We start from the raw sequence: 27,859 nt of genomic DNA, 5'->3' as shown, positions 1-27,859 counted from the left end.
ACCGGCCTGGAATGGCGCCTCCTCCTGCTGCTTCTTCAGGAGGCCTGGCCTGCGCGCCCAGGCAGGTCTGGATTCCCTGGCGCCCACAGCGGAGGCTGTCCCCCACGGTACGCGTCTCCCGTGCAGACACTCCTTTGAGGATTGTGTTCCTACTAGACGGTGCAGGGAACACCTGGGTGGCCTGTCTGCCTGCTTCCTGCTGCGCCTCCAGACCCAGGACAGAGCCGGCCGCCTGGTGGGCCCTCAACACCTGATCGCTCAAAACTGAATTACATAGGGAATACACTGTATTTTCTTTTTAATATTTTAAAGGCTTTACAACAATCTGAAAATAGAATTTTTTTCTCTATTTACATTTAAAAACATACAACATACCTAAACAGGTCACCATGACTATTTATACACTGAGTCTTGTTTGTCTTCCTTTCTGTTTGACATTCCCTCTTCCCCATGTCACATGTATCCGAGCATTTTTTCGGTAAGGAAGATTCGCCTTGAGCTAACGTCTGTGCCAATCTATTTTTATTTGTATGTGGGACGCCGCCACAGCATGGTTTGACGAGCGGTGCATAGGTCCATGGTCCATGCTTGGGATCTGAACCGGTGAACCGCAGCCGCTGAAGCAGAGCATGTGAACTTCACCACTCCGCCAGGGGGCCCAGTCTCCCATCTGAGCATTTTCTTCTTCCACAGTCTTCTCTATTTTCATAGAACTAAATAGACATATACATGGTCAACACCTATTGCTGGTAGATATATATTTACACACAGACGACTTTTTTCTCAGCCATTGTTTCTTCTACAGAAATGGGATCATGTTCCACACCCTCTTCTGCATCTTTTCTCTCTCAGGGATTCCTTATGAAACCCCTCCAAGTCAGCTGGTACAATGCTGACTCATGCCTCTTACCGGCTACCTAAATGGTTGTTTACTTCCAGTCTTTGCCACTAGAAACCCTGCCGCTAGGGGCATCTCTGTACACGAACTGTAGTCTCACTCCTGTAGCAGGATGGCTGGATCGGAGGTCTGTGTCACTGAACTGTAACAGATGTTGATAAATGGCTCTCTGACACGCACCATCACAATTCCCATTCCTGCAGCCGTGTTCCAGGATGCCTCTCCCCACACCCTCACCAGCTAGTAGGAACACTGAGGATCTACAAAGAGCTGTCCCCCGGCTTCTGTAATGGGCATTTCCCTGACAAGAGTGAATTTGGGTGTCTTCACAGATGTCGTTAACCATTTGAGCTTATTCAGATTCTTTGCCCATTTTTTTTATATTCAACCATGTCTAATTTCATTTATGGTAATTTTAGCCATAAATAAAGACAGAAGGGACCGGCCCCATGGCTGAGTGGTTAAGTTCGCACGCTCCGCTGCAGGCAGCCCAGGGTTTCGTCGGTTGGAATCCTGGGCGCAGACATGGCACCGCTCATTGAACCACACTGAGGCAGCATCCCACATACCACAACTAGAAGGACTCACAACTAAGAATACACAACTATGTACCTGGGGGCTTTGGGAAGAAAAAAGGAAAAAAAAAGAAGTTTTTCATTTTTACACTGTTAAATATGGCTATCTTTTCTTCATCTTTGCTACGTTTTCAGCTGTGATTAAAGTCTCCTGCCCTGTAATTATTCACACAATCTCCTATTTTTCCTTCTAATATTTTTCTTGTGTTTTATATTTAAGTCTCTAATTTATCTGGGATTTCTTTCTCCATGATGTAAGATGGGCATTCTGCTTCCCATCAGTTGTGACACTGCCACTACTTGGGGGTGTCCAGTAACTGACCTGAGTCCCAGTGGGCTGACTTTGCCCTGTCTGTGCCCCTTAGCCCCTGGGATTTTTTTTTGAGGAAGATCAGCCCTGAGCTAACATCTGCTGCCAATCCTCCTCTTTTTCCTGAGGAAGACTGGCCCTGAGCTAACATCTGTGCCCATCTTCCTCTACTTTATATGTGGGATGCCTACCACAGCATGGCTTGCCAAGCGGTGCCATGTCTGCACCTAGGATCCCAACTGGCGAACCCCGGGCCACCGAAGCAGAACGTGTGAACTTAACTGCTGCGCCACCAGCCGGCCCCTGTTTTTTTTTTTTTTTTAATATCTATATACATAAGTGAACCCAGTCTCCAGTTTGCCTTTTTTAGGTGTTACCATTAGCTATAGGTTTAGCTATTAAAATGAATTATAGAACTTTCCACCCTCATTTATCTATAGTCTGAAACAGTTAACTTTAAAAATTAGATTTTTAAAGGTTACATACCACTCAGCTGTGACCTCATCTGAGCCAGATTCAATCTTTAATCACCTTTCTAAGCTCCAACCACGGCTTAATTCACACTTCCCCTTTTCCCTGGGTTAATTTAGATAACGTATTTTTTGGAAATCATTTCATCAGGTTTTCAAATTCACTGTCAGAGAGTTGCTGGCCACATTTCCTGAGAACACCTTTAACCTTCCCTCTCTGTTCACGTCTGTCTTCTCACTGCGATCTTGTTTATTTCTGACTTCTCCCCACTACCATTTGGGGCTAAGGGGCACAGACAGGGGAAAGTCAGCCCACTGGGACTCAGGTCAGTTACTGGACACCCCCAAGTAGTGGCAGTGTCACAAGTGATGGGAAGCAGAATGCTGTCCTCTCCAAGGAGCAGAAGCCGTCCCCAGTGGATAAGGCAGCAATGTTCAGTATCTGTGCCATCCAGTACGGTAGCCACTGGGCCACATGTAGCTACCGAGCACTTGAAATGTGGCTAGTGCAAGTGAGGTTCAAAAATTCAATTCTGAATTTTGAATCTTATTTAATCTTAATTAACTAGAATTTAAACAGCTACACGTGGCTAGCGGCCTCTGCATCGGGCAATGCAGGCAGAGAAGTCCCCTGCTCCCTGCTGGCCTGTATCTCACAGCCTCGTGGACGGAAGAGGACGCTGCCTGTCCACCAGAGTCTGTAGCAGCCTCTTGGGGTTGGAAAGATGAGGCCGTCATAACCTTCCCACCCACGACCCAGGATCCACAGATATGTGGGCTACTCTTTGCAGAATCCGTAGCTTTAGGGGCTCCTAATGCTGGCCTCATCCATGGGCAGGGGAGCCCCCTGTCCACTCCACAGGAACCCCAGAGTCCAGGCCTCACTCGCCCTATTGCCTGGAGCCTCAGAAGCTGCCTGGCTCAGAAGCATCAGACCAGAAGTGGAATTGGAATTGAAGTGGAAAACAGGGGTCAGCGTAAGGTCCTTGCATTCCCAGAATCCCCCAGCCTCTCCCAAAGCTTGGCTGCGGCCCAGTGAGAAAACCAAAAGCCCGCTGTCTTCGCTTCGCCCGTTAAACCTGCCTCACAGGGAAGCTAGTGACCAACAGCAGAGTCCACATAGGTGACTCCTCTCATAAATACTTCCTGAGCACCACTACATGCCAGGAGCTCGTTCTCAACTCTGAGGACATGGTGACAAGTCTGGCAGAGAATGCCCCAGCTGTTAGGGAGCTTCTGTGCTGACGGAGCATCAGACGACAGTCAAGTAAACAAATACATACCTTGTTCAGGTAGCGAGAAGGAGAGAGACACTCTGAGAAAACAAAGCAGGAAACAGAACACAGGGACTGAGTACAGAGCGGGGTTTCCCAGAAAGGCCACTGAGTTCGGCCCCTGAACGTGAACTTCAGTTATGGGGAGGGGACAGCTCCACCAGGACCAGGGACAGGACAGCAAGGACAGACCTGTCGGAGGTAGGGCGAAGGGACAGTGTGGCTGGAGTGAAGTGACAGAGAGTGGGAGACGGGAGAGAGCGGGCACTGCAGCGAACCCAGAGCCTGCGTCTCAGGAAGCCTGAGCGTCGGCAGCCCTGACAGGGACCCTGGAGCGCAGGCTGCAGCACTCTCCTCAGGGCCCAGCCGCAAGGGCAGCACTAGATCTCGGAGTGCCGACGCGAACGCACCTTCCTGTGCAGCTCCACCCAGAGGGCTCCTCCCAGCGAGAGCCCTCATCCATCCAGTGTACAGCCACGTGTTGCTTAATGACGGGGACACGTCCTGAGAAACGCATCGTGAGGCGATTTCCTCATCGTGTGAACACCACAGACTGTGCTCCCACAAACCCGGATGGTACAGCCCATCCACACCTAGGCTCTGTGGTACTCATCCTACGGGACCACCGTCGTATCCACGGCCCGTCAGCGACCAAGACGTCGTCACGCGGCACACAACTATACTCAGGTTCAGGCTTTTTCCCTCGCTTGCCCAGCCCTCCAGCCCAAACCCAGGATACGACAGTAGATGATAATAAATATGACGAATGAGAAAGCCAGTGCCTTCTCTTCCTTTCAGAGAATCCACAACAGCGCGGGGGGTCAGGCTCCTGTCTCTGTCGCTGAGAAGGGGTGAGAAACCAGCCCGGCTGGGTCCTGACAAGTGACTCTAAGTGCCAGACGAGGCAGCCTTTCCAACACAGGGAGCGCTTGAGGGTTCATGAACGTGAGACACACTAACTGCAACCTTTATCTCTTACCTCACTGCAGACTTTTTCCGGGGCTCAGAAGAAAGCTGCCGAGCAGACATGCACAGGGGAGAAGCCAGGGGCCTGGGCACGGTTTTAGGGGTCACCAATGGGAGTCCAGAGAGTCGACAGCCAACAGGTGTGGGCAATGCTGACATGCGTCTTGTCCTCACGGGGGTCCTCGCACTGCTTAAAAGGCTTTGTGAGGCTGGCCCTGAGGAGCGTCTCGCAGGAGTGCTATGGACAGTCACCCTGGAGAGACAAATTGGAGTCCTTAACAGAGATGACCTTAAAGGAATCTAAGGATTCAGTCAATCTGTTAATGCAGTGGAAAGTCCTACGGTTTCAACATAAAAGATTCAAGCCAGCAAAACCTGTTGGAGCTCTGTTCTCAGACAAGGAGGGGCTGCAGTGAGGGCAGGGACTCAGAGCTGCTGCCAATCCCCCAGGGAAACCCTGACATGGGCTTCCGTTCCTCAATGGGCAAGGCTTCCCCTGGCCTCACAGGTTCCAATCAAACGTTCCTGCACTTTCCGGGAGGGACCACGAAAGCATACTTCATGGGAGGTTCAGAAGAGATCTAAGTCACCTTTTGATGGGATAAATGTTTCCATAACGAAGTCCAGACCCACAGCGGGGTCTGGCTGGGCAAGGGAGTGGACAAGGAGGTGTCACTGTGTGTTCATTCATCCCCAGGTTGAAGGCTGCCTGAGTCAAATGTGAATGCAAAGAGTAAGTCAGGGCCCCTGGTGCTTGTTTCGCATGCATCTCTCCTTCCAGCCCTGGCAAAAACACCCATGGCTTCGACTGCCCAGAATCTTGCACAACTGTCAGTTTGTTTTATTGTTGTTGTTGTTGATAAAGAAGAGAGGCTGAGCAAAGCCAATGGTTACAAACATGTCAGGACATCCTATCAATGTGGAGCCCACAGGAGGTCTGGGGATCACCTATCAGTTCTGTCATCCGACAAGGACAGCCTTTTATGCTCTTCAGAAAGAGTCTGAAAACAAACTTTAAGTGAAAAATAGCATCACTCCAGGAGCACAGGCAGAAGGGAGGGGTGCTATACAGTCCAGCTGCCACTCTGCAAAGTTCTGGAATCACTACCCTGCGTCCTTTATTGCTGAGCACTGGCAGCTCCAGAACAAACTCCAGTGAAAATAAATAAAAATATAAACAAATGTAATCCTCGAAGCCACCCTGGGAGGTAGGAGCTATTTCCTCACATACAGGTGAGAAAGCCGGGGCACAGAGAGCTAAAGCAAGGTGGTGAGTGGCTGTCTGGCTGGGGGTTTTCTCTGACCCACTGTGCGTGGAAGGGAAGGAATCCAGTATGGCTAAGGCTGTAAGGGAAAGCACTGGTCAACCCCGTGAAGCGCCTCGTCAGTTCACATACAAGTAAAGGAAAGCCCAGAGTCGTGGAAAGAGCCACACACGGCCCAGGCTGGTCCAGGGCAGAGCCAGGATTAGGGCCCCTGCTCCGGAGCCTGAGCCCAGGGCTTGTCTTGCCCATCCTATCCCTGCAAGGTTCAAAGCAGGGCTCCCACGCTGGCCACACACCAGGACCCAGCCCTGGAAACACTGCTCCCATGGGTCTGAGTGTCCTCACTTCCACCTTCACCCCCAGTTGCTATGCACAGGACTGAGTAGCAGTGGGCAGGGTCCCTCCACTGTGACAGAGTCCTCAGAGAGCCGGGCTGGGACCTGGCCATCAGAAAGGGCCACATGTGTGGATGAAGCAGCCCTCTGACCTCGGCAGGTGGCAGTAAACGGTGGCAGCAGGAGGACAGTTAAGGGGAGGAGGCTGCCATTTGTGTGAGCAACTCCAGCCCCAGCCTAGGCCTCATGCGTGTGTGTTTCTTTACTGTCTGCAGGATCTGCTGTGCTGTGTTTGGTACCACCCCCCCGGACAGATGAGAAAACAAGGTCAGGAACAAGACCAGGAAGTGGTAGATCTGGGATTCAAACTCTAGTCTGAATAACTGCACCACGCCAGGGGTCTTTACCCAGGCACAGAGTCGCCTTTTAGACCCTACAGATGCTGGCTCCACCCCAGACCAACCAAATCAGAACTTTGGGGGTGGGCTGGGCACTTGCAACTGCTGTGAAGGCATTCCTGCTGTGTGGCCTGGCTAGAGAAATGCCCCGGCTCAGGGCTGAGGATCAGCGTCTACACCACAGGAGGCAAGTCTGTGGCTATGGTAAACTGCAATGGATATTAAAAAAAAAAAAGTGGTGCTGCAAGAGACTGGGGCTAAGGGCAGACCCACGTGGCCATCACACACTTGAGAAGGCCCTTTAAGAAGTTAGCAGATGTGTTAGTTAGTTTTCATAGTAACATTAAAAGGAAGGAAGCAGATCGACTCATTACCTCCCCACTGACGTGCAGGACTGTGGCCTCTGCGCCCGAGAGAACTTTGGTGTTGCACTGCCTGGGGGTTCACCTGAGATGAGAGAGTAAGTGTGCAGTCAAACATGGAGCAAGTGAGAAGTCCATTGTTTGGGGCTCTTCACCAAACGGGCAATTCTCCTCTAAATGTCTCCATTCTCCCAAGTTGCAGTGAAGATAGCACAGACAGGAGACAAAGGTCGGACAAGTCCACAGGGAAAACTTGCCGGGCCCAGGAGTGTGAGGGGACACGTCCTTTCTCCAGGGGACCCACCCCAGGCAGGGCTTTAGCAGGCAACCAATGGCTACTTATCCCCAGACAGGAACGGAGCATGACTTTAAGGGTACCGAAGAGAAGGCAGTGCTCAGCATAACCAAGTCACATCTACCTGTGGGACACCTGAATTTGCTAGACACTCGCCCACAGAAGCAAGACTAATGTGGTCAGGTTCCCAAGAGAGCCCCACAAAGCCCACCAATGCTTTCATTTTCCTGAACAAGGACATCACTAAGATAATCATAAGATGCTACATTAATTACATGCAGTCTTGCGGTGGACAAGCATTTCCACGTGTATGATCTCATCTGATCACAAGGTGATGACAAGCAGGCTGGGAGGGCTGAGCACGGCCCAGTGCAGGCCCCAGATTGCAGTCCCACAGTTAGTTCCCTTACAACACTGGCTCCATGGGAACCAATCCACAAACTCACTCTGGGGCCCCCAAAGCCACAGGTGCCAGGACGCCCAGGCAACATCTTGCTATCTCTTGGAAGCCATAGACAGAGAGCTGTCCCCAGAGCCCCTACCCCAGGCCCCAGGGAGAAGGTGGGGCTGGTGCTCTGAGACCCCTTTGCAGCAGATGCTCTGAGGCAGCCAGGCATGATCCCGGACACTGCTCCTGCAGGCAACCGCTCTCTGGACCCTTCCCATTGTGAACAAACCCGCCCCTGCCCTTGCCCTTTCCTCCCTCCCCACTACTGTCCCATGTCTCTGCACCTCTTCAAAGCGAAACCTCCTCAAAGGAGCTGTTGCCACATGCTTATCTCCACTTCCCATCTCTTATTCTGTTCAAAACTGACCTTATCAAAGTGACTCATCCACCAAAAAAAAAAAAAGGTAAAAATCTTGAGAGACAAACAGCAGTCTCCTGCCACACCCGCCCTACTTCCAACTTGCTGTTTCTTGTGTATTTCCCTTCATGATTCTAAATTACATTTGCAGCTACTTCTTCATTTCTCAAAAACATTAGACGTCACAAGAACCTAGCTCCCTCAGCCCCAGCCACCGCCCGATACGGTTCACCTGGCCGTCGGTGTTGACAGTGGACTGCAAACATGCACAGCTGAGCCAAATGGTATATCTCCTTTCCGGGGCTCCCACCCTGCCCCGACCTTGAGATCTTAATAACTGCCTCCATTTTTTTGTTTGTTTCTTATGGTGGGTGTGGGGGTCAAAGGGGTCCCTGTGACTACATGTTCCACAACCTCTGTCTTTGGGAGTATCTTCCACGCAGTTACCCAGCTCGGGGCCCTGAGCCCACAGGTTTCATGGAGCCCTCTCTGAGACTGTGCTGGCCTCTACCCTCACCCCAGGAGCCCCTCTCACCCCCCGTGACAGGTTCCCTCTTTCAGGAATCATGTATCCCCCTCTTTATTGTTTTCTCCTTCATCTTGTTGGAGCACTCTTCCGGAGCTCCCAAAGGATGCATGGGAGGGTAACTATTTTTATGAAATTTTACATTATTAAAATATCTTTATTTTACCCTCACAATTGACCAATGGCTAGTCCAGGGTCAGGATCCTACGCTGGAAATTACTTCCTCCCGAAGTGTTGAAGGTGGGGTTCCATCTACGGAGCTTCTACTACTGTAGAGACAAGTCAAGTCATTCTGGGTCTCCATGCTTTGTGTGGCCCCCAGGCAGCACACAGAGTCACAATAAATGACAGTACTTGTCTCTGCAATATTTTCAGAAAGTTGTACACGAAAGCTCCCCTGCAGGGCTCTATTCATTGTCCCCATGTCTCTGTGATGACAGCTGGGGTCACACTTATGGTTATAACTTATGGTTATAAGTGCTCTGAGTCACAGAGCAAGCGAGACGCCACACAATTGCAGAGCTGTGTGTTCTGAGTGCTGTGCTCACTCCCGTAGCCTCACCAGCACTGAGCTATGGAACAGTGGGGCCCAGGATGAATGAGGAAAGGCCCTGTCCCTAATGTTGCAAAGAAACAAGGACTAGTTGCTAAAGCGAGAATGCAAACGTTAGAGCCGGAGGAGCCATCAGGCACAGTCTGGGCAGCAGAGAGAAGTCCTGCGGCTCCACACAGCTCGACAGCAGGGGGACAGCTGCCATCTGTGGGAAGACAACCGTGGAAACCCACATTTTATCTCCAAGCATGACTTCTCCTCTGAAGTCCAAACTCATACACGCCCTGTCTGCTCAGCACCGCCCACTGCAGCACCGGAGGCACCTCGGACTCAGCAGGTCCAGACTGGACCACAGCACTCTGCCCGGGAGCTGTGCTCCCGCCAGGCCTCCCATCACTACGAGGGGGAGCACCCAGGGGCCCCCGCCAAAACCTCAGGGCTGCTCTTGAGCCCCCGCCACGCAGCCACATCCCACCCTAGGCTGCCAGAATGCCTCCCGGGTTGGAGCCCGTCCTCACCTTCTCCACCACCACCAGAATCTCTTGTCCAGATCCCGGTGAGGCTTCCATGTGGTTCTCTCTGCTGCCACCCTTGCCCACTAGGACCTGTTCTTCCCTGCTTAAAACCTTCTTAAGTACTTCCTCCTGCGCTGAGATCACAGGGAGAGCCATTCTACAGTCACAAGACACAACACGACCTGGCCTGTCTTCATCTCTTGTTATTCTTCCTCTCGTTCACTAACTGAGGTTGCGAGTTTTTTTCTACTATCCACTCTCCTCTTTGTCTTACTAAGAAATTTTAGCTGGGTATAAGATTAAAAAGCATGTCTTGGCATCCCTTGTGGGTAAGTGTGGTCACCTAAGTCCTGAGTAATGACATAAATGGAAGTGGCTTGCACGACTTTCAGTAAGTCTCCTTGAAAGGTAGAGATTTGTTCTTCTTCACCTATTCCATCTTTCCTGCAGGTAGGTATGAGGGCAGGAGCTGGTGCAGCCATACCAGACCATGAGGGAAAGAAGCTAATCATGGCGAAACAAGATGGAAGACGCCATACCAGCTCTGGAATGTCTACCCAGACTTTACGTGAGAGGGAAGTAAACATCTGTCTTGATTAAAATCAATGTTACTTTGGGCTTATGTCAGAATCTCATCCTAACTACAATAACTACATTCCTACCTTTGTGCCATTTCCAGAATTTGTCAAGCATCTTTCTGCCTCAGTACATTTGCACTTGCCATTTCCTGCCTGGAATGTTCTCCTTCTGGCTTTTCTAATGGCTGCCTCCTTTCTTCCCAAGGTTCAGACCTCAACTCCATGTCACCTCCTGAGGGGAGCCCTTCACTGACCATCTTAGGTGTAAGGACCCCTCTACCTAAACTCTTCCCCTACACACACCAGTCACTATGACATCAACCTCTTTATTCATATATCATCATCCTTCATTCGTTTCATTATAGTTATGATCTCAAAGTATACTCATTTGATAACATTTCTTATCTTTTACTATTGAAATGTAAATTCCATGAGAGTAGAATCTGTCTTATCATTACAGTCCCTGCACCTAAAAGAGTGCCTAGTGCTGGAAGACACTCAATAAAATGGCTCATCTTTACATGAGCAGTAACTCAGAATGAGGTTTTCTGGCATTAAAGGCCAACTGTACTGGCTGGCAATGCTGCTAACCTCAAAATATTCAAGCCACCTAGAAACCATCAACTTGAGGGAGGAGGCCAGAGCTACCCTCTCCCTTAAATCAGCTTTGCACAATTTTCTGTGTTTACAAATTTATTAGACTAATTAACTGTGACCAAACACCCACCCACTACCTGCCAGACACCATGCTGGGCTCTCTGCCTGGTGGCCCTGTCAGAATGCTGGGGCAGGTGGCAAGAGCCCAAGGGGAGCTGGGCAGTCTCACTGATTTGAGGAGACAGTGACCAGGGTCCCGGGAGGCTGTGGAAGGTGGAATTTGAGGGGCAGAGTACTAGGGAGGAGGGAGCTACAGAGAGAAGGAGCTCTAGCAGTCTGACAGGGACCCTGTGTCCACTGCACAGTAAGCAGCAGCACACATGCAGGGCGGGATGCTGAAAGGCCAAGACAAGAACAACTGCTGGGAAAACCGCCATTGCTCACAAGGGCTGGGAAACACTCACGTCCCACCAGCCAGAGTGGAGACCTTGTGAACACATGGCACACTAGTAGGGACTTGGAAAGGCCACATGTGAATGACAGGGCTGGAGTGTCCCAAGAGTAAAGGCTATTCAGGACCCGCCCATCAAAGCTTAAAAAGAAGCCTCAAAAGGATCAAGTTGACTGGCAAACTTAACTGCCTGCCAAAGCAAAATTCAGCTTCTCAAAGACACCAAATCCAGACGTTCAAAAATGTAAAATTTACAATGTCCTGGGGCTGGCCCGGTGGCGCAGTGGTTAAGTGTACACGTTCCACTTTGGGGGCCTGGGGTTCACTGGTTCAGATCCTGGGTGTGGACATGGCACTGCTTGGCAAGCCATGCTGTGGCAGGCGTCCCATGTAGAAAGTAGAGGAAGATGAGCTCAGATGTTAGCTCAAGGTCAGTCTTCCTCAGCAAAAAGAGGAGGACTGGCAGCAGATGCTAGCTCAGGGCTAATCTTCCTCAGAAAAAAAAAAATTTACAAAGTCTAGAGGGCAATAAAAAATTAAACATGTGAAGAAATAGGAAAATGTGACCATAACCAGGAAAAAATTAGTCAAGAGAAACAGACCCTAAAATGACAGGGAAGATGGAATTAGAAGAAGAAACAGACTTTAAAACAATCATTATAAGTATGTTCAAGAATTTAAAGGAAAACATAAACAGCACAAGGACAAAAATGGGGACATTACAATGTCAGAAATGAAAAATTAACTAGATGGGCTTAACAGCAGATTAGACATACTGCAGAAGAAAAGATACGTGAACTTGAAGACATGACAGCAGAAACTATCCAAACTAAAGCAGAAGACAAGAGGCTGGAAAAAAACAGAACAGAGCTTTAATGCCCTATAACACATGTAATTAGAGTCCCAGGAAATGAGAGGAAGCAAGAAAAAATATTTGAATAAATAATGGCCACATTTTTCCCAGATTTGATTAAAAATATTAACCCACAGATCAAAAAAGCTCAAGGACTCCCAAGCAAGATAAACACGAAGAAAGCTACATCAAAATGCTGAAAATAAGAGAAAACTGAAGAGCAGCCAGAGAACAAATGATATGTTATACGGAGGGGAGTGAATGTAGGATAAGAAAACCACTGACTTCTCCTCCAAAACAACATGAGCCAGAAGACATTTAAAGTGCTTTAAGAAAAAAGAAAGTGAAGAAATCACCATTACCAAAGCTAACAATTTTTTTAACTTTAAATATAATTTCTTCAATATTTTAAAAACACACTAAAATTTATCCATTACTTACCAGTAGAAAACTTAGGAATTTTAAATTGATTTGTAGGAGTAGGCATAACCACTGTCTTGGAATTCAGAAAGGAATCTCGTCCTCTTGTACTCCCAGTTGTATTCCGTTGAGAAGACTGTGACAGACTGGAATGAGAGGTTGGCCTTGGGCCTCCCTGCTCTGGAGTCTGGGGTTGGGCAAGAGCTGTCAACTCAGCAACCTCAGCCCACTTGCTTTGCCTGCAGGACACACCGGCAGGGCCAGGCTGCAGAGATGGCCGTGACACGGCAGGTCCCGTTCTGCCTAACTGGTTGGTGTGTGACAGAGGCCGGGAACTATCTGCAGAAATACTTGGAAGTTCACTTGATTTAGCTGAAAGAGGAGACACACAAAATCTGGTTATCACTCAAGCTTATGTTATTTTTAAATTATGAAGTTATTTAACAAACGCCTCCAAGATATACTATCCTTAGCAGATCTACGTTAAAATGTTTTCAAGTGAAGAAAAATTATTTCCATCATGATGATTTCCACGTAAGAAAAATCTATGACATAGGAACAATATTCTCTGTGTCCACCAGGCAACACCTCACATCCAGGACACCCCAGGTCCCTCAGGGTTAGCTGGGTGTGTTCTAAGGAGCTAATTCGGACACAGTGACAAAGATGCACATAAGTACACATGAACCCAAGCTCTCCGAGCTTCACTGCCGACGTCAGCAGCAGAAGTCTACCCGTGCTGAGAGGACAGGAGAGGAGAGTCTAGTCCTGCCCCACCTGCTCAGTCAGGGAGGTGAGAAGGGGACAGGGAGAGAAGACACAATCATTACTGGTTGGTTCCCTTAAATTACAGGGAGGTTGGGTCATATCGATCATGAGTGCTACTTAAAACAGAGTAGCAGATAAACTAGGGTGAAAATACTCAGCTGCCAATATACCCTATACGTAAGTCAATCTGGTAAAAGATTCTTAAAGAAAACTAAGAGAATGCCTAATGCCACAGCTCATATTCTTCAGTGCCTAACAGTCTTACAGTGTTCCTCCCCACACACTATCATATCCAACCCCAGTGATTCTGCTATGGACGAGAGAGGAATATACACATACCAGAAGCCCCATGCAATCTGTCTCAACCTTTCCCAGAGGTAGGAATGTAGAAATCACAAACGAAAACAGTGCTGATGCCATGAACTAACACAGCAAAGCACACTCACAACACCTAACGTAAAGGAACTTCCTTCCTTTCACCAAACACGTGCCATGCGCCAGAGACGTGACTGGCACTTAGCACAGTTCTTCCAGCGCCCACAAGCACACTGCAAGGGTGGCACGGTCCCCTCGGTTTGTAAAGATATGGAAACAACCTAAGTTCTCTTAATCGCCAGGTGGCAGTCAGGATTCCCAGTCAGATCAGGCTGACTCCAGAGTTCACACTTCTCACATTTAGCGAACACAACCCACAGCACGCTGCCTGGACTGCAGGCAGTCTACAGAGCAAAGAGAATGTGAAGAGGGCTTGGTCCTTAAGAGCAGGAAACAACGCCTCTCCCTCCAGCCTATGAAGGCTTCTTCTCTTTACCACCAGATGGCATCCTTGGCTTGGTAAGATTAAAAGGTAGCCTGGATTTAAAAGGGTTTGGGCATGTGGATTTAAACAAACGTGCAGGAGTCACAAGGGTCATATGCCCTAAGTCATCTCCAACAGCCCCATCTAAAAACCTGTGCCTGATTACATCTCCGCTGCAGCTGGTCTCAGCGCCTGTCTGTGTCCGCAAGGCACTTGGAGCGTTCGCCTCCTGTGTGACTGCCTGGGCCACCCTAAACTAAAAACGCCTATCTTAGCATGCCTCTCCTCAGAGCAGCGGAAGCACCTTGAGGGGTCCGCAGTCTCCCCCCGCCCAGACACAGCAAGCCTTCCAGAAGCTTCTGCTGACCCTAAGTGGTTCTGTGAAAAGTCTCAGAGGAATGGACAGCATTCAAGGCCTCAGCTGGCTAGGTGTGGTCTGAGCCCACAGATGCTGGCCGGCCTTACCTTTGCCTGCTGCTGGAGAAGCACACGCACTGGACGTCACGCACGAAACACTGCCCGACGACGAGGACTTTCTTGCAAGACTGCCAGCACAACCAGGTGGTTTTAACAGGGTTTTCTTCAGCCCCAACTGGAACAAAACGTTAAAAACCAGAGTCATCAAAGATTTCATTATGTACCCATTACTTATTTCTGCAAAAGAGTTTTAAAGCAGTTTTTAATAATTATCATCTTGAATTTAAAGAAGAAAAAGGTTGAGCAGTACTTCTCAAAGTGTAATCTTCAAAGTCCTGCATGAGAAACACCTGGGGAGCTTGCTGCAATGCAGATTTTGGGGCCCCAACCCAGGCCTGCTGAGTCAGTAGCTGCAGGGCCCAGATTTTGGCAATTTCAAGAAGTATACACAGCCCAGTTTGACCACCAATTCGGGAAAATAAATGGCAGAGATGTGGGCGGTAGCCTCTCTGCCTGTGAGGAGCTGCAGTGTTTAATGCGCTGACGTCCCATCTCATCTGCTCAAGGACCCTGCGAGGGGAGCAGAGAGCATCTCTGCCATCACAGACAAACTCATGCTCAGAGAAGTTGACTCTTTGCAACTCACACAGCTCCCAGTGGCAGAGGCCAGAAGCCAGCCGGCAGCACACGCCAGGCCCGTTCTTTGCATCTCGACAAGCCGCTTCTCATGGGATCATATTTTCAACTTTCCTAACCCTGATTTTTATCAAAAGACACATCCCATGCATACAAAGCTGCCACCTTATTTCCCTTCACTCATAAGCCACAGCCCCCCTGCGGCCCCAGCCAACCCACCTTGCTTGGAACAGGGAGCGATCGCTTGCCTTGGACCAAGTAGCTTCCATTGGCTGGCAGGCTGGTGACATCCTGGGCAGTGCTGGGCTTGTCAGGGCGCACGTCCCTGTGGGATTCCTTTTCATTTAGGGTTTTCATACTGCAGGGATTAGCTGGTATCTCTTTCGTAAGCTGAAAGATTTTAAATTTAAATGTGAGAACTGTCTGGTTTTTAAGAATGTACAGACACACGAAGGCTTCAACTTAACGCAACTGCAGGCACCATCTATCCTCCCAACGCTAAAAATGCTCCTCGTTCAGCAACGAGACCGAAGGGAACACAGCGGCTCACTTCCTCTACCAAATCACCAGACAAAAGTGATGATGGAGTCTGCTTCCTCATTAAAGACAGGGTAAAAAGGATCAAGACAGATGATTACAGGAGCGAGAGCCTCTAAAGCTATTCCTCAGTCAGGACTCTTACGTAAGGATAATGAGGAAACTGCTTCTAGTTACACAAATTTCAAAATGCTGCACAGAAAGGAATCACTCATTAAATGGTCGTTCCCTCTACTGGAGAGGCTGCTCAGTTGCAATCACTCTTCTTTGTCTAGTACTGAAAGCCATTTTTCTTTGGCCGTCAGAGTCAAACAAAGAATAAATTCCAGACATTTAGGTACAAGGGCATTCACGGAACTAATCCACAGAGAGTTCAATGAGAGGAAAGAGAAGTTCATAAAGTCATAAAGACGAAGGTAACTCTTTCCTTTACATCATTTTTCAAATTGAGATATACCTGACATCACAAAAAATTCACCATTTTAAAGTGTACACCACAGTGGTTTTGTATGTTATGTTGTGCGACCATCATCACAATCTAATTTCAGAACATTTTTCTTGCCCCTAAAAGAAACTCACAGCCATTAACAGTCACCCTCCATTCCCTCAACCTCCCAGTCCAGTCCACCGCTAACCTATTCTCTGTCTCTATGACATAATTTTCTCATTAGGGTCACTTCGTATAAATGGGGTCATACAGTACGAAACCTTCTGTTTCTGGGTTCTTTCACTGAGCATAGTGTTTCTAGGGTCATCCATGTTTAGCATGTATCAGTAATGAATTTCCTTGTTGCCAAAAATATTTTGTGGTACGGATAGACATTTTATCCATTCATCAGTTGATGGATATCTGGGTTGTTCCTGCTTTTTGGTTATTAGAATAATGCCGCTATGGACATTGGTGCACAGGTTTTTGTGTGGACACATGTTTTCAATTCTCTTAGGAAAAGACCAAAGTGTGGAATTGCTGGGTCACATGGTAATTCTATGTTTAACTTTTCCAGAAACTGCCAAACTGCTTTCCACAGTGGCTGCATTATTTCACATGCCCATCAGCAGTGCAGGAGGGTTCCAATTTCTCCATATCCTAACTTTCATTGTTTGTTTCTCTTCATACTACAGCCGTCCTAGCAGCTGTCTTGAGAGCACATTTCTAAACAGCACAATCAAGTGGTCTAGTCGTTTCTAGAGGGGACCTCACACGTGTGAGGGTGTGCCAGCGAGTCATTCCAGAAGTGAATGAGTTTTCCCACAAGGTGGGATGTGGTGGGGGGTTCCCAAGTGAGCTCAAAATGCAGCCTAGCTGTATAGCTAACACTGCACTGACCAAAAGCTCAGCTCTCTGGCACCAGATCACTCCCCAGTACCCAGAAAACAAAAGGACCCAGAATAGCCAAAATTATACAACTTCTGCCCTGAGTCCACATATTACACACACACACCTCTGCCTGAGTCTACGTGTTACACACAAGTCCCTGCCCTGAGTCCATGTGTTACACACAAGACCCATGTTCCTCTCATTCTAGACACATCACTTGGAAATTTACATCCGAATGGTCTCCAGAAAAAGGAGTTTGTATGGTTAAAACAAACCCAGCTAATTAGGGGAAGTGACGGCCAGCGTGCCTCCTTGGTCCAGGGTTCTCTCTGTGTGACAGATGCACTTTCAGCTCAGCTCAATTCTGGGTTCTGATAGTAGGAGCTCCAACCTCCAACCTCCAGGGCCTCTCTGCTGCCTCCCCTCCCCTGAGCACAGAGCCAGATCAGGAAAACCTGGAAGCAGCCATCATCTGACATCACCTTCTCCTACCCGAGTGCCTGCCCCCACAAGCCTCTAGGACCCTGAGCTTCCCAGGGTTGGATGACCACACCTCAAAGGCATACCTGTCCACCGCCACTTCCCAGGACAGCTCATTCACTTAATGCCTGGGAGGAAAGCAATCTAAACTAAGTCACAGTTAAGGAGGATGACTAGATGCTAAAATTCGAGGGGAATTTTTAGAAGAAGTTGCTTATTAATGCAAATGAAATCCCTAATGGATGGAACGTCCCGTGTTATAACAAAACAAAAAGGGAAAATTTCAACGGAATTTAAGAGGAAGTGTTTTTAAGTCATCAGAGTAGGAAGGCAGCCCCGCCCACATCCACCCCAAACCCAGCTCCCGCGTGGTTATTGCTCTTCAAGGACTTCTCAGTCCTACGCTTCTGAGCTCTCAGAGCAGCTGCATTTCCAAGTTTCTCCCCATACAATGGAAACTCAAATAAAGGCCCATCACAGGGCATAAACCGAGAGGCCTAAGAAGCAAGGGAGCGTCTAGCTCCCCAGACAAATGTTCTGTTATGTGGTGATGTCTACCTTCTCCGTGGCCAAGTGAACGTTTTTCCCTCTAAGAGACAAAGTTCGGGGTGGCACCAATCTGCTGATGGCCTTTTTCTGAGTCACTGCCTGGTTTGGAGGATGAGCGGTACTTGGTTCCACTGGCAAAGGAGAATGAGAAGAGTGTGGTGGGCCCTGCCTTGGGGCGAGGCTGGCCTGGGCAGGAGCACTGTGCAGGGCCACGCCCAAGGGGGGCTGGGTGCCCGAGGGGGGCGGTCCCCTCAAGGGGCTGTCTGACAGGTAGTATGTCTCCCTTTTAAGTGACTTGGGGCTTTTCTTCATTTCATTTCCCTTCTCAAAGAGCTTTATTTTTAATTTTGATTCCTGTATGAATCTTTCCACACCCTGGCTCCAAGGGTCTTCAGGTTTGGCAGCTGGGGCCACCTTGTTTTTGCTGTTGCTTTCTATCTGCAAGGCCAGTAAGTGAGCTTCTTTATAAACTTCCACAAATTTCTCCCCAGTGAGAGGACTCCAAGTGAAGTGGCTTTCAGACGCTGGCAGAAGAGGCTCTTCGGGAATTTGATTATTTAAGTCTAAGCTGGCAGCAATACATCTTTCTTTATGCCCAACAGGTCCAAAAAAGACTTCGTCGTCTTCATTTGCACTATTTTAAAAGAAAAAGATTATTAACACTGGCATTTAAATGAAAGACTTCACTGACCGTGGTTATGCCCAAGGCAAGGGAAGAAAACCCATGTGTTTACCTTGAAGAAGACAGTGAAAGATCGAAGTCAAATTTTTCATCAGCCAAAAGAAGAATGTCTGGGGAGAAAAAAGCCCACTGTTATTTTAGGGCTGGGCCTGATAAAGAGGAAACATTACCAGTCTCTATAGCAATCAAAACTATTACAAAATTTCACTCCCCAAAGTGTAAGATATCATTATTTTAATAGTCACATTTTCATAGGGGAACCTAGATTATTTTTTTCCATTTCTTTTTAAAATAGCATCAGCCATTCTGTTTGCTAAGCTGCCCCAAAAGCCTAAGTCCTTATTTTTAAGATATACTCTAAAATGCATTCAGAGTCATTTAACTAGCTTTTCAAGACTAGGTAAGTCATTTTCAGGTATTGAATATTTTCAAAAGATCACTCGCCTCAGCTTCCCTAGAATTAAATTCCCTGCTTACAAACTACAAAACACCTATTCCTCTTTCAAAAGCAAATTCAATATTATTCACAGGCACAGTAGGGACTCCATATACATTTGCTGACTGCTATCTCTTCTTGGAGTCCATCCTGGACCCCCAGCTAAAACTGCACTCTGTACCCCTGTGCACATTTCTACCATAGTACCTTCACCAGCCCTGTCTGTTTACAAGTCTGACTCCCTCCAACAGACCCCAGGCTCCAGGTTAATGGGTCCCTTTGCTGGGAAACTGCTCCCTCTTCTAGCTCCCTCACCCCACTCCACTCCCACCCCTCCCTAGGGCTCCCGCAGCACCTAGACCTGACCTCTATCACTGTACTGGCCTCACTATTCTGTACATGTCCCTTGATCCTTCTGCGGGCCCCAACTAGACTATAAGCTCCTCCAAGATAGCAAATGTCTAACACTCTCCCAAATGCCCCAGTGGCCAACCAAGGGCCTGGACACTTAGCAAATGTTTACCAAAATGCACTCAACTGACATTTCAATACTGCAAAGTTCATACAGCACTTTCACAAATCATATCTTATTTGATTGATCCTAATAAACAATGTTGCATACTTATCAAAAATATAAAATTCGAAAATACAGTCATGTGCCACATTACTTTTCATTTTCCTTTTTTTTTTAAGATTGGCACCTGAGCTAACAACTGTTCCCAATCTTCTTTCTTCTTTTTTTTTCTTTCTGCTTTTTCTCCCCAAATCCCCCCAGTACATAGTTGTATATTTTAGTTGTGGGTCCTTCTAGTTGTGACATCCACATTACTTTTCAATCAATGACAGACCATATACACGACGGTGGTCCCAGGAGATTAGTACCATGTAGCCTAGGTGTGAGTAGGCTGTACCATCTAGGTTTGTGTAAGTGCGCTCTATGATGTTTGCATGATGACAAAATCGCCTAACAACGCATTTCTCAGAATGAGTCCCTGTCATTAAGTGATGCATGACTATATACTAATATTCTAATTAGTCCTAATTACCTAATCAAGGAGAAGGTAGAAAGCACAAATGAAAGAGAAATAATCAGAGATAAAGGAAATTAAAAAATTCATAAGCTAGTTTGCTTAACTCCATGCACATAAACCTAAGAACTTGGCTGAAATGAATATAGAATTTATTTCTTGTATTTATTTAAAGAATTTTTTTTTCTTTCCTTTTTCTCCCCAAAGCCCCCGGGTACACAGCTGTATATTTTAGTTGTGGGTCCTTCTAGCTGTGGCATGTGGAATGCCACCTCAGCATGGCCTAATGAGCAGTGCCATGTCCACACCAAGGATCCGAACTGGCGAAACCCTGGGCCACCGAAGCAGAGCGCAGGAACTTAACCACTCAGCCCTGGGGCCAGCCCCTATTTATTTAAATTCATTTATTTATAAAACTGACTCCGAGAGAAAAAATCTTAATAGTCCAATTATAAAACAACTGAACAAATTTAGAGTTATTCTTCCCCAAAAAAGCACAAGTCCCAGATAGTTTCATAGGATAATTCTACCAAATCTTTAAGGAATAAATCATTCCAAAACTATCTATATTGCTCCAAAGGACAGAAAAAAAGAAACCTTCCAACTTACTCATCAAGTAAGCATAACCATACCAAAAGCCTATCAAGTTTGCTAAACAAAGCAAGCTACAGATCAGTCTCAATTAACACAAAACTCCTAAGTAGGAATACCAGCAAACAAAACCCAGCAACACATGAAAAGAATCGTCATCTGTCATGACCAGGTGAAGTTCATCCAGGACTTCAGGATGGTTTAATTTTATGCTATCTAGTAACATAATCAATATATTACTAGACCTACAGGGAAAGCCGTGGGATTGTCCCCACAGACACTGAAAAGGCAGATGATAAAATGCAACATAGACTGCTGACTTTAAAAGCTCTTCATAAAAAGTAACAGACATATTTTATCATTTAAGGAAGTATCCATCTCAACCCAAAAGCCAAAATGACATTTAATGGGACACCATCGGAAGCATTCCTCCTAAAGCCACGAGAAAATATATTTTATCAGTTGGGATAGGCTAACATGCTGAAGTAACAAACAACCCCCAAATCACAAGTGGCTTCTAACAACAAAGCAGTATTTCCACTCGAACTCGACGTCTGCCGAGAACAGGCTGGGGCCCTGTTTCACATCCGCCTCACCCCAGAATCCAGGGTGATGGGGCTTCCACCATGGGCAACACTGCTGGTCTTCATGGCAGAAGAAAGGAGAAAGAGCAAATTCCACACTGGTTCTTACAGATCCCGAAGTGACACATATCACAACATTTCCATTTCATTGGCCTTTCCAGCCACCTGAGCCAAGCCCAACTCCAACCGGCAGGGAAGAACAATTCTATCTTGAACCCAGGAGAAAAACAAAACAGAGAAATACTGAAGAACAGCACCAAGGTCTACCATCTGCATGTAAATCAGGCCACAAGCCAGCATCAGGCTTGATGGAGAACTAAAGAAGAAATTCCATCCAAGCCCAGCACATGGTAATGACGTCTACTGTTACCACAATTCTTAACATTGTTCTGGACGCATCACCAACACAATTAGACAAAGGAAAGAATGCCGAGGTAAAATGACCACAGTGCATACATGCTATGATTACAGACACAGGGAAATCAAATGAAAACTATTACAAACAGTAAAAGAATAAAAGCAGATGGCTGAGGACAAAATTACTACACAGCAATCAACAGCTTTCATATCTACACAGAACAGTTTGAAAATACTATGGAAGAAAATATCTTACTTACAGTAGCAGCAAAAAATACAAACTACCTATGAACAAACCTAACAAGACATACACAGATGGATACAAAGAAAACTTAGTATATCATAAAAGTAACATGTCAAATAAAAGGAAAAAACGAATAATTGAGATAAATAGAGAGACCCCTTTGGGGAAAAAAATATATGAAGTTTGAGCCATACCTCACACCATACCAGGACAAATTCCAAATAAGTCAAAGACTTAACTGAAAAAAATGAAACCCTAAAGGAACAAGAAGAAACCATGGGGAAATAATTTTAGGAGCCGGCCCTATGGCCAAGGGGTTAAGTTCTCGTGTTCTGCTTTGGTGGCCCAGGGATCTCTGGTTCAGATCCTAGGTGCAGACCTACACACTGCTCATCAAGCCATGCTGTGGTGGCATCCCACATAGAAGAACTAGAAGGACTTACAACTAGGATGGACAACTATGTACTGGGGCTTTGGGGAGAGAAAAAAAAAAAGAGGGAGATTAGCAACAGATGTTAGCTCATGGCCAATCTCCCCTCACAAAAAAAAAAAAAAAAAAAAATTATTTTATAACCTGGAACGCAGAGGTCTGAGACACCAAAGTGGAAGCCATAACATAAAAGACTGATAGTCTAATACATAAAAATGTTTGTTTTTTTCTTTTTTGAGGAAGATTAGCCATGAACTAACATCTGTTGCCCATCCTCCTCTTTTTGCTAAGGAAGACTGGCCCTGAGCTAACATCCGTGCCCACCTTCCTCTACTTTATATGTGGGACACCTACCACAGCATGGCTTGCCAGGCGGTGCCATGTCCACACCCGGGATCCAAACCAGCGAACCCTGGGCTGCCGAAGCGGAACGTGTGCACTTAACTGCTGAGCCACTGGGCTGGCCCCCATAAAAATGTTTTAAATCTCTGCAAGGCAAAAACCACCAGAAGCAAGGGGCTGGCCGAGTGACGTAGTGGTTAAGTTCACGGGCAACACCTCTGTGGCTCGGGATTCGCAGGTTCGGATCCCAGGCGTGGACCTGCACACTGCCCATCAAGCCCTGCTGTGGTGGCATCCTACACACAAAATAGAGGAAGACTGGCACAGATGGTAGCTCAGGGCCAATTTTCCTCACACCCACCCACACACCAAAAAAAAGAAAAAATCACCATGAGCAAAGTTAAAAGTAATAAAGAATACGTGCAGCTCACGTCACCAAGGCCGATGCATGAACAGCGCCTACGAACTGCTAAGAGGACAACATAATGGAAGAATGCACAAAGGATGGGAACGGAACATGAAATGAAATGTTCTTAAATATATGACAGGAAGTTCAGCCTCACACAAAAATACAAGTAATGAAAAATAAACCTACCTTGAGATTCCATTTTTTAGCTATTAGATTGTCAAAACTCAAAAAGTCTGATAAACTGTAGGCAAGGCTGTGAGGAAAAGAGCAAATCCACACGCCGCTGGGGAGGCGGACGTTACTACGCTCTACCGGCAGTGCCTACCAAAGTAAGGCACGTTCCCTTTAACAAGCAAGTCTACTCCTGCGAAGGAATCCTACAGACACCCACGATGTTATTTAATGCAGCAGCATCTGTGACAGCAAGACACTAGACACAACCTAAATGTCTACCCAGAGCAGACGAGATAAATTACAGGACAACACCACAGAAACACTATTTAGGCGCAAAAAAGAATGGTAACACTCTTCATATGTTGATAAACAAAGATCATCAAGACTAGTCAGGCACAAAAAAGAGATGCAGGACAGGGTTCTATACACCATATAAAAAGAGGGAAACCGAGCGACATTGTACACAATGGGCTTGCACGTGCACAAAGTCAGTCTGGAAGAACACCTAAAAGACGATGACATCGATGGCCTCGGGAGGAGGCAAATGGGTGGCTCAGGGACAAAGAGGAGAAGGAGACAGATTTCACTTCTTACATGTCTGAACTGAGGAAGTCAGTTTTATAGGGCACTTCTAGAAATGTCCAACTGTCTGGTGTGGAAAAAGGAATCCTGGATCAGGAGTCACGGAAAAAGCCTTCCACTCCAGGCTCTGTGACTGGCTCCGAGTGACCGTGGGCTGGCTGACTTGTCCATTCTGCAAACATGTGACTGCCACGCCCTGCACGAGGTGCCAGGCCGACAGGGGGTAAACGGTGCTCCGTGGGGAGTGCACTGTCTAGTGGGAACACTGAGTGAAGGGCAGTGTGGTAAGAGGCCAACGTGGAGGTGGGGACACCTCTGAGGAAATCACAAAGTGTCCAAGAAACTGGCCAAAGGCTGGAATAGCTGGAGGTGGAAATGCAGGTAGTGTCAGATCCCAGAGGGGTTTATGCAAATGCCACAGGAAGCTATTGAAGGGTTTTAAGCAGAAGAGTGTTATGATCTAACTTGTGCTTTTAAATCTTTTATTTTATTATTATTATTTTTTAAGGTATGCTTCTTGGTGAGGAAGATTGGCCCTGAGCTAACATTTGTTGCCAATCTTCCTCTTTTTTTTTTTCTCCCCAAAGCCCCAGTACATAGTTATACATCCTAGTTGTAAGTCCTTCTAGTTTTTTTTATGTGGGATGCTGCCACAGCATGGCTTGATGAGCAGTGTGTAGGTCAGTGCCCAGGATCCAAACCCCAGGCCACCAAAGTGGAGTGCACAAACTTAACCACTATGCCACCAGGCCGGCCCCTTAACTTGTGTTTTTAAAAGATGACCCTGGTTGCTGTGTAGAGTGTATCAGAAAGGAAGCAGGCAATATCTATTGAAATTACAAAGGTATACACTGGCTAAAGTGCAAAATATACAAGTAGGTGGAAGTGAGTTAATGTGGCTAAGACCAAGGTGGTGGCATTCGGGTGGAGTTGGAAGGAGGTAGATGGTTCCAAAACATCTTCTGAAAGCAGAAATGACAGTAATTGATGACTGAATGAATGTGGCAGCTTCACAACTTGGACAGCTGGGTGAACGGAGGGGTCATTTAGTTACATGAGAAAGACAACGAGCAGGCTAAGTATGTGGTGGCGGGGGAACAAGCTGAGTTTGAGGTCAAGACATTCATGTGAAGATGCCAAACAGACAGGTGAATACACAAGTCCAGAGCTCAGAGGAGAGACTGAGCTCAAGACAAAATGTGGGCACCAGCAGAAAGCAGATGGGGTTGAAAGCCATGGGAATGCCTGAGAGCCCCTAGGGTGTAAGTGCAAAGAGACCCCAGACCAGGTCCTGGGGAAGATGAGCTCCAGAAGATGGTAGAGAAAGAGGAGCCTGCAAAGAGATGGAGATACACCAGCCAAGGAGGCCGAAGGAAAACCAAGATGCCTCAGAAGCCAAGGAAGAGAAGTTTCCAGAAGCAGAGAAGGTCGAATGTTACTGAGAGGTTGATTAAAAGAGGACAGAAAAATGACAGTAGATTTCGCAACACAGATGTCGTCAGTGGCTGATGAAAGCAGCTTGAGTGGAGTGGTGAGGGCAGAAGGTGTTGGTAGGGGTTGAGGGATGTGCAAAACAGCAAAACAAACAGAGAAAGCTCTTGAAGTCTGCCTCTGAATGAAGCACAGAGCAATGGAGAGGGAGCAGAGGATCTGGGGACGAGTGAAATTACAGAAGGTATTTGTATATCAATGATGGGCATGAACTAATGGACAGGCAGAAAGTAAGCCTACTCAGGGAGGGTGACAGAAGGGAAAAAGTCCTCAAGAAGCAGCAATGGGGTGATATTTGAAAGGGAGGATGCAACAGGAAGGAGGAGAGGGGGGCAGCAAATACCTTCCTAGATACGATGAAGAAGCAATGACGACTGCCAAAGTCTCCAGGATGGCTTCTGCAGAATGGAAGTGTTAAGGCTATTCGGAGACCCAGGCTATCTGCCTGGTGTGGGTGTTGTGAGGAACAAAGGACAAAAGGATATCAACGCACTTCAAAAGAAAAGAGGGCACGGCCGTTAGCTCATTTTGTGAGGCTGTACTCTCGCCTCAACACCGGAACCAGACAGGCAAGTTACAGGCCAGGCTCACTCACTGACATGGTCGCAAGGATCCTAAACAAGTCTTAGCAAACAGGAACCAGCAACAAAGAAAGCAAGCAAGCATAAAATTCAACTCCACAAATATCTGAGTGCCTACGAAGTGCCAAGTAGTGTGCTCCACACAGGGGATGCTGCAGTAAACAAAGCCGGTCAGAATCCCTGCTGGATGGACCTTAAAACTGGGGGCAAAGGGGGATGGAGGAAACCGAAAAACAAAGACGTTAGAGGGATGCAAACTCCTTGAAGACAGGGGCCATGAATAAACACACGAGTAAGCTCTCGCTGAAGCATTACATCCAGCTTCATCTCCACGGAGCTCCCTGAACAAAGCGCCGCACAAACAAGGACGTACCATCCTTCACGGGAACGTCCCCTTTCGCCTCTCCGGCCTGGCTGGCGGCAGGCTCGTCGCTGCCATCCCCTCCTTCCATGGCGAGAGCTGTCAGGGAGTCACTGCAGGGAGGACGAGGCCAGAAGTGAGCAGGTGTCAGCGCCCAGACCCGGCTCGCCCCCCACAGCGAAGCGAGCAGCGCGGCCGCGTCGGGGAGCAGGAGGGCGGCAGAGGCCACCCAAGAGGTGGCCCGAGACCCTCCGCGACGCAGCCCCAAGGGGCGCCGGTCCGAGTGAGGCCTGAACGCCCCGGACAACAAAATTCCCAGCTCTCGGGTGGGCTGCGGGGGGCTTTGGTTTCCCCCCGGGCGGCCCCGTCCTCACTGCAGCCCGGGCGCAGCGCCGGGCTCCCCTCGGCCTCCAGCCAGAGCCCAGGCCCAGTCTGAGCTGCGCGCAGCCCTCCCGCCCTGGACCCCCCGCGAGGAGGGTGGCCCGCCCCAGCCCTCCTCACCCTCGAAGGGGAGCCCAAGCCCGGACCCACGGTGAGACCCTCACCCCGAGTGGCCACGACACCCGGGCGGCCGCGTCTCCGCCCCGGATTTAAACGGGGCGCGGGGGGCCCGGCGTGGCTGCGGATTGGCCGGTTTGAAAGAGCGGCGCAAAGTCGCCGCGCCCGGTGCATTCTGGGGGTTGTAGTCGGAGGACACAGGAGGAGGAACGCGGCGCAGTGAGCTCTCGCATGCCCGGGGTTCGGCGCGGGCCTGCGGTGAGCGCGCAGCTTAGGGTTGGGGGGTCGTTAGGACTCACTGTACATGTCCCTGCAGGTTCGGCATTGGGGCAGTTAGTGTGGCAGGGGTCATGGTTCTGTTCCTAGCTCTTTGTTTGTAAACGGAGGAGAGGCCCCTGGCCTAATGGTTAAGTTAGGCGCTCCACTTTGGCGGCGGCCCAAGTTCGGTTCCAGGCGCGGACCTACATGACTCCTTGGTGGCTATGCTGCGGCAGTGATCCACATTCAAAACAGAGAAAGACTGGCACAGATATTAGCTGAGAGTGAATCTTCCTCAGGAAAAAAAAATATCCTAGCTTATGGTGTTGATGTGAAGACCAAATGAAAGAGGCGCATCTACTCGCTTTGTAAAGAAGTGTGTGTCAGTTCCTAACACAGTAACAAAACCCAGTCCCTGCCCTGAGGACCGCACAGATGACACTGGGTGACCAGACACGCTGGTTCCTGCTTCTGGACCAGCAGAGGCTGTCTGGCTGTGCGGGCCAGCGATGAGGGCCTGAGCACAGCCAGAGTGTGGCAGAAGCCTGGCCTGAGCTTTGTCACCTGCTGGGGAGCCGCATTTGTTCTGACAGCAAAGGTGGGCAGGTTGGAGGGGTGTGCCTCAAGGCAGGGTCTAATGGCCAGGTGATGGAGTCTGCATGGGGGAGCGCCTGTGCTGGGGCAAACAGGAGCTCCCTGATCTGTACCACATGGAGGACTGGCACGTGGCCAATCAGCGGCAGCTGGAGACCTCACTTGAGCCTTGGACTGTGGACCAGGTATAAATAATACCCAACTCATGGGCTTGAGGGTCAAATGAGGGGCTCCACCGAGGGCACGGGGGTATGAAGCTGTTGCTC

The 27,859-nt window shown here is 48.2% G+C and overlaps 1 protein-coding gene across 3 annotated transcripts in view; it reads right to left on the bottom strand.

The window, feature by feature from the left end:
• The window catches only part of GTSE1 (G2 and S-phase expressed 1), a 29,198-nt gene extending 2,224 nt beyond the window's left edge, over positions 1-26,974 (bottom strand). The window contains exons 1-10 of one of the 3 annotated variants that reach the window (XR_011433571.1): positions 26,789-26,893; positions 26,256-26,356; positions 18,686-18,743; positions 17,961-18,585; positions 15,287-15,457; positions 14,480-14,606; positions 12,469-12,819; positions 6,866-6,938; positions 4,507-4,746; positions 376-713 (exon numbers count right to left, since the gene is read on the bottom strand). Coding sequence is in view for 2 of the 3 variants with exons in the window: in XM_005606786.4 (XP_005606843.1) it covers positions 4,507-4,746; positions 6,866-6,938; positions 12,469-12,819; positions 14,480-14,606; positions 15,287-15,457; positions 17,961-18,585; positions 18,686-18,743; positions 26,256-26,334 (1,724 nt within the window). In the remaining variant the exon portion in view is untranslated. Of the gene's footprint in view, positions 1-375; positions 714-4,506; positions 4,747-6,865; positions 6,939-12,468; positions 12,820-14,479; positions 14,607-15,286; positions 15,458-17,960; positions 18,586-18,685; positions 18,744-26,255; positions 26,357-26,744 lie in introns of all 3 variants that reach the window. The other 2 variants (XM_005606786.4, XM_001488648.6) reach the window with 2 other exon arrangements.
• Between the last annotated feature and the right edge of the window lie 885 nt (positions 26,975-27,859).

This window comes from Equus caballus, chromosome 28, assembly GCF_041296265.1.
Source record: "Equus caballus isolate H_3958 breed thoroughbred chromosome 28, TB-T2T, whole genome shotgun sequence".
NCBI lineage: Eukaryota > Metazoa > Chordata > Mammalia > Perissodactyla > Equidae > Equus > Equus caballus.
Note: the sequence above shows the minus strand (reverse complement) of the source record. Positions and strands in the feature narration are given on the sequence as shown.